Raw genomic sequence first — 15,131 nt, forward strand, 5'->3', positions numbered from 1 at the left:
ACAGACGTTACACACATTATCTACATTCATATTATATAACACGTACATACAAAATTAATTACAGTTTCTATGTAATATCTATGCAAATATATAACAATACAAACGCACAGTTATTCACTTTGTTTAATTTTGTACTGAAAAGGTAACAGCAGTTGTAAGATGTTAACATTTCTTGAAATGATTTGTAGGAAATTGTGATGTATAAAAGTTGTGATGTTAAAAATATGTCAATGGGGCATGTGTCTGCCTACAAATGATGGCATTTGAGTGTAACTATGCGTACCCTGTCAATTTCCATGGTAACCCTGGCACTGTCTCTGCAGCACATGGCCTACTGGCCCCAACACTTAGATGCCAAAGACTGTATAATGCTCAGTCAAGAAACACTGGTGGCTTGAAAGAAATGGCTTTGGCTTAGACACCCTAAGTACCAGGAAACGAGTTTGGTGGTTGTGGTAAAACATCTGGAAATTACCATTACCCAGTGTTTTACTGCACCTACAAATTACAAGTTTAGTTACAGAAACTCTTGTTTAATGCCTGATTTTATGTGGAGTACAATTAACAGCTGCAGTAAATACCACATGCGGTAAATACTGATCCGATGGAGTCCTACGGGAGTCCTAGAAGGGTAAAAACGGAAAGATTCTCACATCTTGAAAACATGCAGACCTTTCAGAGTACCGGGTATATACTTCATGCAGTAACAGTAAATGAGTTTGGCGGTAATACCATCAAACTCGCAATCGGACCCTATGTGTGTTTAGTCCCATTCACCTTTTCAAAATGATGACTGCGCATATAGCGGCAGGCGCCAAAAGAAGTAAGTTCTGTAAGAGTGTACACTTTGTCCATTTGCATAAGGACAGTCAATATTTTGCACAATAGCACTTGCAATCGCATCTTCAGAATAATTACTGTGTTGGGAGCTATACTCATATGTGCACGTTCTCTTGTGTATGTGTGCGTGTGTGCTAGCTCTCTGTTTGCAGTTTACTTAAGTGTGTTTTATGTCCTATGTGTGATACTTAATTGTAAACAATGCAAAGCATATATTTTTATGTATCTTTGTACATTTAGCAAATGAACTTTTCATGTAGGATGTGGTTTGGCACTTTGCAATTCTTCTTTATTAAACTAAATGCGTTTTTTGAGAGGTCAGAAATGCGAGACGGACACAAAGTTGTACTTTTCTCAATGTTTGCCATTAAAGGAAAAGAGGGGTGAGATAAATGCCTTTCTGACCCTACCCTAACGAGAATGTTCCTACCTAGCAAACTAAAATGAAAGAAAAGGTGATCTAGTGTCCAAATGCATCTGACCCTCACACTAATACATACAACCAAAGTGTACAAGGTAAATGTATCTGACTTCCATTCAACAAAACAGTGACAAAGTTCCAACTTATAAAGTAATCCTTGTGACCAGGGTGTGGCTCTCTTCACCTGGATCTGTTCCAGAAAACCATTGAAAAAGCGCTGATTCAACAAAGTTCTGTTCAGTTCAATGTAAAATGTCTTTTTCATTCAATGCGTCTTTCAACTTGGTAAAGTAGATGTCTCTTCCACAAAACACTAGTTCAGAAACCAAAGCAATTGTTTCCTTCACATATCATCCTTCCCAGTATGTAAAGCAGATATTAGAACATCACAGTAATTCTTCATTGAAATACTTTTGTTAAGATGTCACAGCAACATTCTCTTATGATGCAACAGTTTGTCAGGATCATAAAGTTAACAGTTTCTTTCAACCACACTTTTTTTTTACCACAACCACATCTCTTCAAGGCAACTGCTTCTCTCCTAGTATACTCGCCTGCCAGGACTAACTACAACTAGTCTCTTTCGTCGTTTACTTGCCAGACAGGATGAAAAAACTCTTACTGCTATTACAAGTAATCTCTTCTGTTAGTGGCAATCCTTTTTCCAGGTTTCTCCACACCAGTACCACATGTGAGGAGGGTTGAACAATGGTTGCCGATCTTCAGGGTCTATTGACCGTGGGGAATATGGGTTACAGGTTTCCCTACACTGGGATCTCAGAAAAGGAGAATTGCGCTTGTGCAGCCCTTTTGTCTCCTTGTTAAAGTCTCTTGGCAATGCGGGCTACAGATATCCCCAGGTTGATATCTCATAAAAGGAGAATTGCACCCTTTTTGCCTTTTTATTCCACTTGATCGGTCTCCAAGATAGTCTTGTATAAGTAAATGTTCAGATCGGAGTGCCCCAGGGTTACCTTTTCCTGAAGGCCAACTTGCTGACTTCCTTCGGCATCTCTGTATCACTCCTTGCTGTTGCGTAGCCCCTCTGCCGACCGGCAATCCTGTTGGCAGCTCTCCTGCACCCGCCAGCATCTGCACTTCCATTCACCGGAGCTCCTCTTTCTGTGTTGGGTCTCTCTGTCCTCGAGCACCTCTGAGCAACTTGCGTCCGGTCGGGAGCACCTCGTCCACACAGGTGGGCTTCTCTCCTCGCTGCTGACCCCGATTCTGCTTCCTGCTGGGCGCATTCTGCAAAACTGCACGCCTTCTCTTCCTTCTTTGGCTTCCGCTGGCGTTTGCACCTCTGCTTCATCTCCAACTGCTTCGGCATCTCACCTGACTGCTTCTGCTACTCCTCCTTCATACAGCTGGGACTCATTCTAAGATTTAAATGTACTCACTCAGGTACCTTGACATTTGACAACTAGACTGCACCTTCCTTTTAGTAGTACCTGTGATCTTCGTTAACTATTTGTCCCTCCTCCTCGTCCCAGAACCACAGGCATTATGGATCTTGAAGTCCATAGTGGTTTTGGCTCTTTCATGTCTCTTTAGATCTAATTGATTTGGGGACTGAATGTAATCAGAGCTTGGAGATGTTATATGAATGGCATGTGATTTGACATTAGCTTTAGAACTTCTACCCAAGACAGATTCAGGATAATTAGAAGATAGCACATTTTATTAATGATTTCCCAAAGTATAAAACTTATTATGTCTAGATGACTTCATCAAATGTCTTTTGGGTTTTCTCATGGGAGGGACTTGTGCAGTGACAGCATGCCATTAGGTATTTGGCAATCATAGGATTCTCATCCTCATAAGAAGATGAATACTGCACCTCTTCTAAGGGTGTCACCACTTACCCCTGATAGCCATCTCCTCCCATGTGATCCTCCCTCATGATGCCCTCCCAGGTTCAGGCCACATGGGTGGAGATATCAGGAAGGGGTTCCTTGATGACTCTGCAGGATTCATCACACCCTGCTCATGATAGAAGACGATGCCAAATTCTTAATATGTTGGTGTAAAATTAAAGATGGGATGGTGGTCTCAGGGTGACTAGCCCCTGCAAAGTGGCCCATACCCAGGGACAGTGACCCAGGGATCCAACCCATTCTGTCCAATGGTCCATCATCCACTAGCTCATCGTGGTACGTAGCCCTCTGAGTCACTCTCCTGGTGGTCTGCAAAGCCAGGCAGGGGACTTCGTCATATTGTCATCAGGCAACATTGAAGGTGGATATCATCTGATCATGTGGTATTTTGGTTCTCTCTGTCTTGGCGACTCTTTGAAACTTGAGTCACATGGATTTCTACTGTACCATTATCAGTCTTTTTTAAACCTCCTCCAGGGACCACATGGATGTGTGAAATTATGGACCTGATACTCAACAATGGGGACGTCAAAAAATGCCAACGAGATGCTGTCTATAATAGGGTTGTCATGTTGGAATTTGCTGGCGTCACAACAATTCAACCAGGTAAAATCAAAGCGCAATTCATTATAGTGTTCTGTTTCAGTATTTTCTGTCATGTGTAATACCGAGATTCTCACTTGTGCACAGGGCAAGTGACTAGAGTTCCAAATTAGCTCTCTTCTTGGAGATTTAATTGACAAAGACGTTGTGGAAGAAGTCTTGGGTCGATCTGCTAATAGGAGTAGCTGGAGGCATCCTGAAAGGATGATTTCAGCTTCATGGGATATGCTCCAGTGGTCTTGTTATTAAGCTCTGTGGTCAGAGCGGCAGTCGTACTGGCTATGTAGTCAGGAATGTTGTGTCTATAGTACCAGACGGAAGGTGGTAAGTGCAAAGCTATTATGATAGGCTTGGCTGCCAACTAGACAACACTTTATTACACCCCTTAGACTATGGGCCGCATTACGAGTTTGCCTGTAACCCGCTGGTAGTACCAGGGCTTACTGGCAAACTCTCCTCACCGTTACTGGTGCCCGATACCAGACAACAGATTCTGAATTCAAAATAACCAAGTTTATTAACTTAAATGTTAGGGTGGAAAAAGGCGTAACTTGCCCTATACTAAAGTGGGATTTCTCTACCTAAATAAAACTGATGAAAGTCTGAGTCAAAGAGTTCAACTTAGGAATCTGTCTGTGTCCAAAACCTATGCTTGCCCTCACAACTCTAACTATACAATGTGTAGGGATGCCAGCATTCAAAAAGAAAACAGTGTTCCACACAAAGGCCTGAGTTTCTTCCAGCTCGCAGCACTCTTTCAGCTCCCTTCCCCGAGTATAAAATAGTTAAACAAAGTGAAGTCTCAAAATTCCCTTTCTGAGAATTGGAATGTAATAGTCTCTTTGGATCTCGGGTTTCCCTTCCCCAAGTTCCAAATCCCACATTTTAAATGACCTTCCATGAAAGACTTCTAGTCATGACTCGGGGTTCCATTCCCCAAGTTCCAAATCCCACATTTTAAATGACCTTGTCATGAAAGACTTCTAGTCATGTCTCAGAGTTCCATTCCCCAAGTTCCAAATCCCACATTTTAAATGACCTTGTCATGAAAGACTTCTGGTTATGACTCAGGGTTCCATTCAACAAGTTCCAAAACCCACAATTTAAATGACCTTGAAGTTAAAGACTTCTAGTCGGGACTCAGGGTTCTTTTCCCCAAGTTCCAAATGTCACAATTCCAAAAGAAACACAAACATGTCTGTGTCTTCTATTGCATAGTTCGGTTTTGTTTTTAAATGTACAGTTCAGATAATTTTGTAGCTTTCCCATATGTTGAAAATGTTACTGTAAACCAGGCTTCGGTATCCTTGATTTGCCTGTTCTTTTCACATCCTTTTTATATTGCAGCATATGGTGATGGGTTCATAATTTTATTCATTTTAGCACTTCAATGTATGATGATTTATATTGATTTAAACTTTCTTTCCTCATTTAAACTTCACATGTTTAATTCAGTTAAGTAGCAAAGTCTTAGTTATGTTTAACAGTAAAGTCTTAATTGAATTCAGTGTTCAATAATTGTCATTTCAATTTAAATGTACAGTTCAATGTGCGGAGACCTTCGAAAAAAACGTGTTTCTTGCCACACGCACCCAATCTGATGCAAGATATTCCCTTTTTTAAACTTGAACAAATGTAATTGCTCGTTGCACTTTAATTGAATTGTTCGGTGTTCAGGGACTTTAGAAAACATGTTTCTTATCACACGCGACCAGTCTGGTACAAAGAATTTCCCTTTGTTCTATTGTTAACAGATTTAGTTGTTCATTTCCCTTTAATTGAGCATCTCGCTGATCGGAGACCTACGAAAACGTGTTTCAGGCTACACCTGACCACTCTGATACAATGTATTTCAGGAAACGCTTCAGTTCACACAAGCGCACTGGATTTCTCTAGCATTAGAAACTCACTGGTCGCTTTGAATGCTTGTGCTGCAGCACTGATCACACAGCCTTATTCCTTCTGTGTCGGGGCTCCAGTTCCTGCCCCTCAGATGCTCCTGGGGTGGTCCTCCATCCCAGGGGAACAAGCACAATGAATAGAAAGGAACGGGACAGCCTTCTTCCACGTCTCCCTTCAACTTTCCTAGTCTGCTCCAGGACATCCCCAAACCCACGCCATGAGGTCCCGTACTCATCTGTCTGCACCGTCCGCCTGGTCCTCCTCCTGTCAATTCCCCCTGCCACTGGATCGGACTCCATTTATACACAGGCAGCCCCTTGACAGGCTGCAGGTGTGGATGATTATTCGGCCAGTCTGATTCTCATTAAAGGGGCATGCCTGACCTTTGTATCCGTACATTTCACTGAATCAGATTTCACCTCATCAGAAATCTTTGCATTTCTTTTTCTTCAAATTGGTTGGGTAAGTAGCTACATTTTAAAACATAGATGGGGTGGGGTAAAGGGATCAGATAAGTTATGGGGATTTGGAGGGGGGCTCAAGTGGTCTCCCCGCATAATAAAAAATTAATTTGAAATAAACAAAAATCAAAGATTTCACCTTTAGGTGAAGTGGATTCAGTGAAATCACCTACATCACCTGACCTTTACTACTCTTAGCAGGCATCTTCCTCTTCCCAGTACTAGAGTGGTAAAAGAGAATAGTCTTCATTGCTCTTAGTTGCCTCTTCTTCGTCTCAGTACTGTCAAGTGTCAATGGTGGAGAAATGAATGGAGCTGACTTATAATAGCCTATAAATTTTGGGCAAAGTTGGGTTGGTTGTCACTAGAAAAAGGGCGACACCATGTCTCGTCCAAGGGTATCCCACTCTAAGTCCCCAAGGACCCTCCACCCAGGTGATCCTCCGTCACTTCTCCATCCTAAGGGTCGGGATCCAATAGCAATGGCCTTTCTCTGGCCACCTGTATAGAGGATCCAAGGGGTTCAGAAGTGAGAACACGCTCGGGTTTCTCACACATTCCATGGAGTCCAATAGGACTCCATGGAATGCAGTTGCCTGAATCATCGGCACCGGGGCAATTCTTTGCCGGTAGGGCCTGAACTCCCAGCATGTCAGGCCTACCGGCAGTTCACTGCCCCTACTGGCAAACTTGGAGTGTGCTGGTCTGGTAAAAATGCTGGATCCGATATTAATGCCATTTGTTTTCGCCATTTTTACCAGACCGACATACTTGTAATGAGGCCCTATGTGTGTGTGATATAGTAGGAGTTTCAGATCCAGGACTAACTTCGAATGCAAGATCATTTGGAGCATATAATGATCCCCTGAAAAGAGAGCAATGTGGTGAAGTGGAGATTACAGTTCATGTGTTGTGACCATGGAGTGAGAAATGGTGCCCTGGAATCCACTTAGAAAATGTCTTCTTCACAGATAATTATGCTATTTCATAGGTTGTCACATCTTTAAGACATTTTGATACTTGGAGAATGGAGGAATATTCAGGACATATAGAAAGGAATTGTCCTCTGACAAGGAGTACAAGGTTAAAGTTAAGGGTGGCTGTCATTTAGGAATAGAGCCTTTCTGCAAAGCAAGTATATCATGGTTGTATGCCTGAAAAGTGAAATTAGGACACTCTAATGCACACCAACGCAGGGTTAAGTATCTGATATGTTGCATGACTGTGAATCCCAGTCAATCTGAACTTGGCTGCCATATATTTGCAAGGCGCAATTATTTTGCATTCTAGCCACCATCCCGGTAATTGAGGATTTTCTACATATCCTGGATGAAGGGGACCCCCCCAGTTTATTCATCCTATTGACCTCCTTGTCCCGTCAGTACCATTGACCATGAAGCTCACTTCTACAACCTGTCACATGCATGGATTATGATGTTGCACCCAAAGTGCTTTGCTCCAGAGGAATTGGAGGGGACAGGAAAGAGAGGCAGAGAAAATCAAGATGGCAGAACCCTCCCAAAACTGTCTCTGCGTACACTAACTCTGCCCCCCTTTCCTTCTCAATGGGATCAGAGGCTATTTAAAAAGGCAGCCCCCCTGGTGTGTGGCCTCTGTGAGGCTCTCTGTGAATGGGTGTGCCTCTTGGCTTCTGTTCCCAGACCAGCGTCCTCTGGAGTAGCTGTCCCGGGGAGGGGGTGGAGGGTGGGGACATTGTTTCCTGCCCTTTAAATAGGAACAAAGACAAGCAATTCCCCAAGGCTACAGTCCTGTCAGTGGACAGGGTTGGGCCACGTCTGGGATGAATACACATCCTTCCACAGCTGAACTGGGTCCACACGTCTGACACATGTGTGAAATCAAAATGGATGTGGCTGTAATAATTGAGAATACCATCCACCATTCCCTAAGTCTTGTACGGCTTATGGTTAAAGATGATTCTGCCACCAGGCAGGAGACCCATAATTATAGGGTTTTTGGAACAGAGGTGCATATTTTAAATGCAGCCTCTGCGCTGCACAGACTTGGATGTCACTGCATCTGTCAAGGGGGCACCTCTGATCCTGCTCTGTGCCAATGGTAAAGCAGGTGCTGCAAATGAGGATACAGCAGGGCACAAGTACACACAATGCCTTTGGCATGGAGCCTATGCCAGTGGAATCTGATTAGCAGATTTCCCTTTTCAGAGATGGAATTAGCTGCATAATTGTATTACTTAATACAAATCTAAAAAGCCATGGCTTTCACACCCTTGCCAGATGGCAATTCTTCACAATAGGAGTATAGCAAATACTACTTGCCCTAAAAACTCCAGCCGCCTTGTCTCTTGGCACAGTTTGTAAGCATTCAGCCTCCAATCCTAGCTCACCCCTGGGCTGTGCTTTTAACCTGCCCAGGTGCAACACACTGCTACTCTATGCGGGTGATAGGAGGGTGAGATGAGGGGCGGCGTGGGAGCTACATGGGCATTAACCTTTTAACAGTCATAGGCTTAGGTTTCTGCCCTTCAACTCTGCCTCAATGTCACCCCTTATGATAACGTGAAGCAGCATCAGGGATAAGAGTACAGGAATTCACAGAGTAATTAACTTTGCATTGTTCCTCGTTCTGCGTCAATATTGACTCGGTTTTTTGTTCTCATTGTCAGGTACAGAAGTGCTCTCCCGCATGCCGTCGCCTAGGTTACTGAGGACACATCTGCCCATCAGTCTCCTTCCCAAGTCCTTCTGGGAGAACAGCTGTAAGGTAACGTCACAAGTTAATGTTGTGGGGGGCGCAGATGTGACCATCTTTCCACTGCCTCACTCTAAGGGTCAAGGGACCCTAAATAACTAAGGTGGCAAACCTATGACTGGGCGTGCCTTGCATAAATAGGGTGCTCTTTATCTTCAGGATACGATCATCTCCTATTCTCTAGCAAGAACTCTTCGCTCGGCAAACTTAAGCCTCCTTGTTGTTCTGAGAGTTAAAAATAAGTCATTAGGGGGGCAGAGCATTTTGAGTCACAGACCCGGCTCCTTTGGACGATATTACCCAAATTGACCTTTTACAATTGACCTTTTGCACAATTGACCTAATTATAGTGGTCCTAATTGACCTTCTACACAATTGACCTTTATATTAATTTAGTTCTTTTATATATGTATTGGGTTGGTTTTGGATTATAAATAATATGAGGGGATTGGGTGGGGGGTTGCAGGGGGGTTTTGGATTGGGTGGGAGGTTGTGGGGGGTTTCCCCCCACGCATATATGTCCTAATTGACCTTCTAAATTAGGTCAATTCTCCCGAGATCAATTCTCCTGATGTCACTTGTGAAAAGGTCAATTAGTATACAACCCTTTGGAACACTCTTCCATTAGCTTTGCGGCTGACAGAATATCGTTCACAATTTCTGAAATTGCTGAGGACTTTTTTCTCTTCCCCTCTTAAATTCTGTAGCTTCTCCCCTTGCTGTCTCCATTTGAATCTCCTGCCCTAGTGCCAGGATACCCCTGGGTGACAGCACGCTATACAAGAAACCGATAACATAACTAGATGTCATTGCCTAAATTCATATTTCAGATTTGGGCATGTGTGTCCACATTTTCAACAGGATGTGTCCATTAGTGCAGGATGGGGGACGGGAAGCTGGTGTGTGGCCAAGAGATGGGCATGCATTTCCTATTCACAAAGGGAATGCGGCACAATGTTAGACTCCCTCGCAAAAGACGTACACCCTCCTTGCGTGTTTGGCAATAGTTCTGTGGTGATTCCACCAAACTACTGGCAAACAAAATCACTGTTGCCTCCACTTGGTTCAGGTGCAGGATTGCAAGTGGTGGTAGGCCGTGTAACTCCTAATTTTCTGGAGTCGACGGGACATAATGGGGATTTAGGCAGTAATACCTTCAGCTGTATTTCTGGCAATTTTGCTGATTTTATGGGAGGTAATGTGGAGGTAAATCCTCCACTTCATGGTCAAACCCTGGATTTGGGAGAGCGGTAAAAGTGTTGGTAATTCCGTTACCACTACTTTTTTGCCACTCTGCCAAACTCAGAATGAAGCCCATACACATTAGGATTTCCTGTTGCTTTTTTTTAACCTGGCACATCCATGGTCAATCGAAATGTGTGTTACAACCTATGCCAAAACGTTTTTATATACCTTTGGGAAAAATAAGGTCCTCTGGATGCAAGATGTCAACTGTAGTCATCACTGAAGTGGTACTGTTTTATAAATGCATTTGTGGATACACGTCAAGTCATCGGAATTCCAGACCTTGGGAAATATAGAAACTAAACATGTAATCTATGTTATTGTGATTTGTACTTTGCATCATTGCCATTTTCCTGGAATCCGGACACTCATGTGGATCTGAAATGGAAAAAAGGGCGTTGCGGTGCTTAGGGGAGCTCGAGAGCATGGTTGCCAAGTATGCGGGTGCTCCGGGGCTCGAGCATGCTCTGGGAAAAGCATCTGCACTAAATATCCTGTAATGAATCCGATGGTGTCATCACTCCTTTCCCAGCAGTGACCTCTCCCATGGGGCCAGGGGACAGCAGCCGCTTCCTGATCCTGACCCTCCGGGTGCCTATGAGACAGGATCACATGGGGAGGCAGCCCTTGGGAGCGTGTCATGACATCATCGGACGAGACATGGTATACTGCCTTTTTGTTTTGAGGATTCCCCCACCGTTCCCCATCCCTTAATGGCATATTGTCATACCTCAGCCCCCTAGGAAAGGTACTGGAAAACACTTTCACAGGATCTGTATATAAGTCCTTAAAATTTGACTTGGCTTTCAAGACTCCTGAAAACACGTTTCTAGACTCTGTATACAAGTCTTTAAAATCAGACCCGCCTTTCAAAACTCTTGAAAACACTTTTCCAAACTCTGCATACAATTCCTCTTGTACTGACTTTTAGAAATCACTGAGAACCCTTTTTCAAACTTTTTCAAACTTTGCATACACGCTATCAGACACAGACTACCATTGTCCTAAAAACAAAAGTACTGTGACTAAGAAGATGAGCTGAGTAATGAAGATCACTTGGAGCCAGGAGCACCGCTGCACTCTTGTTGTTGCAGGAGCAAGTCTGATGCTGGGAGATTTAATCTGGCAGACCAGCTGATGGGCAGACGCTGGTTGGAGAACGCTGCTTCACTCGGTGGTGACCGAGGAACTGTGGAGCTGGTAAGATGTACTTGGATCCAACAGGCTTGCTGACAATGATATGATAGTCTATTTATATAGCGCCTGGGAAGTGACAAGGAAGAAGGGAGTGGACTGCAAGCGGGAGTATGCTGTGAGAATGCCAGAAGCAAATGAAAGGCTTCTGGGCTTTCACAGGTACTGGAAGCCAGCCTCCACGCCAGCGAAGCCCACAAAGATGCCGAACAGCTGAGCAGGAGCTAAAGGAGGCAGAGCAGCAGAGGTGGTGAAGGCCACCACAGGCTTGCTGTGGGAGAATCATCATACACCAGCAAGAGTTGGTGAGTCCGCCCAAGGGAAGAGGGGACATTGGGGTGTATTGGCAACCCTGCTGTAACCGAATTAACAGGAATGAAGCATATGAGATAGAACGAACGAGAGAAAAGTTCTTAAAGAGGCAGAACAGAATAAGTATAAGAGACTGGCAAGTTTGTGAGTGTATGCAGTACACATATAAGAGAAGTCCTGGAAGGATAGTATTCCAGGCAGATTCAAGACAAGATTGAAGACATCTAAGAAACTATCCAGTTTGTGAGTGTACAAAGAGCCCATATGAGAAAAGACCTGTCAGGAGAGCATACAAGGCAGATGCAAGTTGCAAAAGTGTTCATATAAGAAAAGCCTTGGCAGGAGAGTATACCAGGCAAATGCAAGTTGTAAGCATACGCATGTGAGAAAAGCCCTGGCAGGAGAGTATCACCTCTTTGTTTTTGCTTTGTCACGCCGAGTGGGACGGGTATGCCCAGACGTGGGTCCCGTGCCTGCTGGGCCTAGAGACCCAAGCTACTCCTCACTGATGAGCCCTAACAAGGGTGAAACATGTTTGGGGATGCTTGTGGTCTTGTGCAGAAGGGATGTGACCTAGCAGTTCGGGCTGGACTTCCCCTTTTGGGGTGGGGCCAGGCCTGATTTGCATATGGTCTTTCCCCTTCTGTAATGGCTTGGCAGGCGAAGAACGATGGTCTGGAGGGTTGCCCCGAGCAATGCCAGTGGTTAAGATTCAGTCTAAACCTTCCAGCCATCACCTCTTTGTTTTTGCTTTGTCACCCCGAGTGGGACGGATATGCCCAGACGTGGGTCCCGTGCCTGCTGGGCCTAGAGACCCAAGCTACTCCTCACTGATGAGCCCCAACAAGGGTGAAACATGTTTGGGGATGCTTGTGGTCTCGTGCAGAAGGGATGTGACCTAGCAGTTCGGGCTGGACTTCCGCTTTTGGGGTCGGGCCAGGCCTGATTTGCATATGGTCTTTCCCCTTCTGTAATGGCTTGGCAGGCGAAGAACGATGGTCTGGAGGGTTGCCCCGAGCAATGCCAGTGGTTAAGATTCAGTCTAAACCTTCCAGCCATCACCTCTTTGTTTTTGAGGAGAGTATACCAGGCAGGGGCAAGTTGTAAGTGTGTTCATGTGAAAAAGTCCTTTGTTCCCCTAATGCCCTAAGTTATGATTCTATAAGAAAATGTAAGGTAGACTGGTTGGTTCCAGTTTGATATTTATAAGCCATGGTGCAAGCAGGGTCTGCAGTAAAAATAACTCTGCAAAATAAGACTATTGAACATCAAGGGGTAAAAATAGCTGTGACTCAAAATAACTAAAATACAAATGAAGAAAGCTAAACCTTCCCAACTTTAATAGCCAATTAAAAAAATGCCAAATCGATTAAAAAAACGGTTGTATACTAATTGACCTTTTCACAATTGACCTCCGGAGAATTGACCTAATTTAGAAGGTCAATTAGGACATATATGTGGGGGGAAACCCCCTGCAATCCCCCAACCATCCAAAAACCCCTGCAACCCCCCACCCAATCCCCTTATATCATTTATAATCCAAAACCAACCCAATACATATCTAAAATAACTCAAATAATATAAAGGTCAATTGTGCAGAAGGTCATTTAGGACCACTCTAATTAGGTAAATTGTGCAAAAGGTCAATTGTAAAAGGTCAATTTGGGTAATACCAAAAAAACAGGCGAACTCCCGATGCGGACTTAGATCAGATGAAGACAACAGAGGACTGTTCCAATGGCACATGAGGGCATGGGGAGTGTCCCATCATATTGAAAATATACCTTCATGAAATAGTTAATTGCAATTAATGGGAGGGCCGTGTTGAGGGATTAAGTTGGGGTGGTATGATGGGGTTTCCTTGCCACTGCTAAATCAATAGGAAATAAAAACAATTTGTTAAAGCAAATGCATAGATTTGCGCAGAACTTGCTTTTTTGACAAAGGAAAATAACTTTTGTTTTTTTCCTCATTAAAAATCCCTTTATTTGTACTGTTTACTTCCAATGTATAATAAATTATTTCTACCTGTCTACTGTAAGCTCTCACATTTTCAGTCTGGCTTATTATTCCTGGAATATTATAACCTAGAACATACAGGAAGTGCCCATTAGGTTCACACTGCTAGAGGGTACCCCTGTGCTGGAGCAGAAGTCTGGTCCGTCTGCCGCCGGGGTTAGGGTGATTCCTGGGCAGACCCTTTGTGCGTCATGAGTATTTAAGAACCTTTTCATCTCAATTATTTCAGTACCAATAGAGCGTGATTGGAAACTTCACAATAGTTCATGGTGCATTGCCAGATCAATAACCCTGGTGCTCTCATTATTTTGTTTGTTAAAGGTCAGATGCAAGATTATACTCCATCTGTTCCAAGAAAATGTGACTCTTTTCACACAAAATCAAAATGTAATACCTTTTCTTGGAAGCTGAAAATAGTATGCTGATATGGTGCAATGCATCAGCCTTCAAAGTCCCACAGATGACTTCATCAGATGGTCTTCACAGAATCAAGTGAGACGCTGAAGAACACACAGAGCTGGATACTCCTTTCACATAGAAAAACACCAACAGGTTATCGAAATCAACATCGAAGGTCACTCAGTGTTTTTTAAAGCCACAATCCAACACTTTTCCCCCCATAGTCTAGGACTGGAGTTTGTTTAAATAATTGCACCAGACCAAAAATATGTTACATAGGTTTCATGTCATTTCATCGTGGGATGTTTTTTCGCTGTTTTTTTACTGCAAATTTTTTAATAAAAAAACTCATTGAATTTTTATTTTTTTTATTTTTGGGGGAGTCACACCAAACACCCATCCACTTTAATTTTGTATATATTCCAAAACACCCACTACCCCCCAAAACATTTCGATTAGATTTTTTCATTAAAAAATCTGCGGTGAAAAACCCTGCAAAAAAAACCGTGATGAGAGGACGTCGTACCGTTAGGGAGGGTTTTCGTGCCTTTAAAATAAAATATTAAGTCACCATCAATGTTTTATTGAGCGATTATATCATATAGAACCAAAAACAGGGTGAACACCTTCCAGTTAAACTCTACTGGCTCCTTGAAGAGTGTGAATAGAATGCAGTTTCGGGCACCCATATTGTCCCTTGGGGAATGCATTAGGAATTGGACAGACTTAGAACTGTGCATCTTCTAAACACTTTAAAATTCTAGAAGTTCTGGGAAGAAGGGACGCTGACTGCAGGCCAGTAACGACCGGCTGCATGCCCAGTTCTGGCTTCACAACAAGCATTTTAAATGCACGCTCTAGAATTTTCAAAAATGTAAAGTGTCTGCACTTGGGCTTTGCACAAAGCACAGGCTGACCATCCACAATTCACAATGTGTGACCCTGAGTTCAAAGAATTGTACATTCTTGTCTTGCCAATTAGGTATCCTCTATGTCAAGGTGAGGGTAGGAATTTCAGAGGAACAGATGGTGGATGAATACGGGAGGGAGGGTCTGGTGGTGGTAGGGGCGGTGAACAGTCGCATGGATGTCTTCCTTAACTTTCCTGGTGGTGCAATGGTCAAA

At 43.5% G+C, this 15,131-nt stretch overlaps 1 protein-coding gene across 2 annotated transcripts in view; it reads left to right on the forward strand.

The window, feature by feature from the left end:
• The window catches only part of LOC138504315 (sulfotransferase 1B1-like), a 127,110-nt gene that overhangs the window by 31,096 nt on the left and 80,883 nt on the right, over positions 1-15,131 (forward strand). For both annotated transcript variants that reach the window (XM_069624726.1, XM_069624727.1), the window contains exons 3-4: positions 3,616-3,744; positions 8,752-8,849. In XM_069624726.1, the coding sequence (XP_069480827.1) occupies positions 3,616-3,744; positions 8,752-8,849 (227 nt within the window). The remainder of the gene's footprint in view (positions 1-3,615; positions 3,745-8,751; positions 8,850-15,131) is intronic.

This window comes from Ambystoma mexicanum, chromosome 11 (genome assembly GCF_040938575.1).
Source record: "Ambystoma mexicanum isolate Mex_15411 chromosome 11, UKY_AmexF1_1, whole genome shotgun sequence".
Lineage (NCBI taxonomy): Eukaryota > Metazoa > Chordata > Amphibia > Caudata > Ambystomatidae > Ambystoma > Ambystoma mexicanum.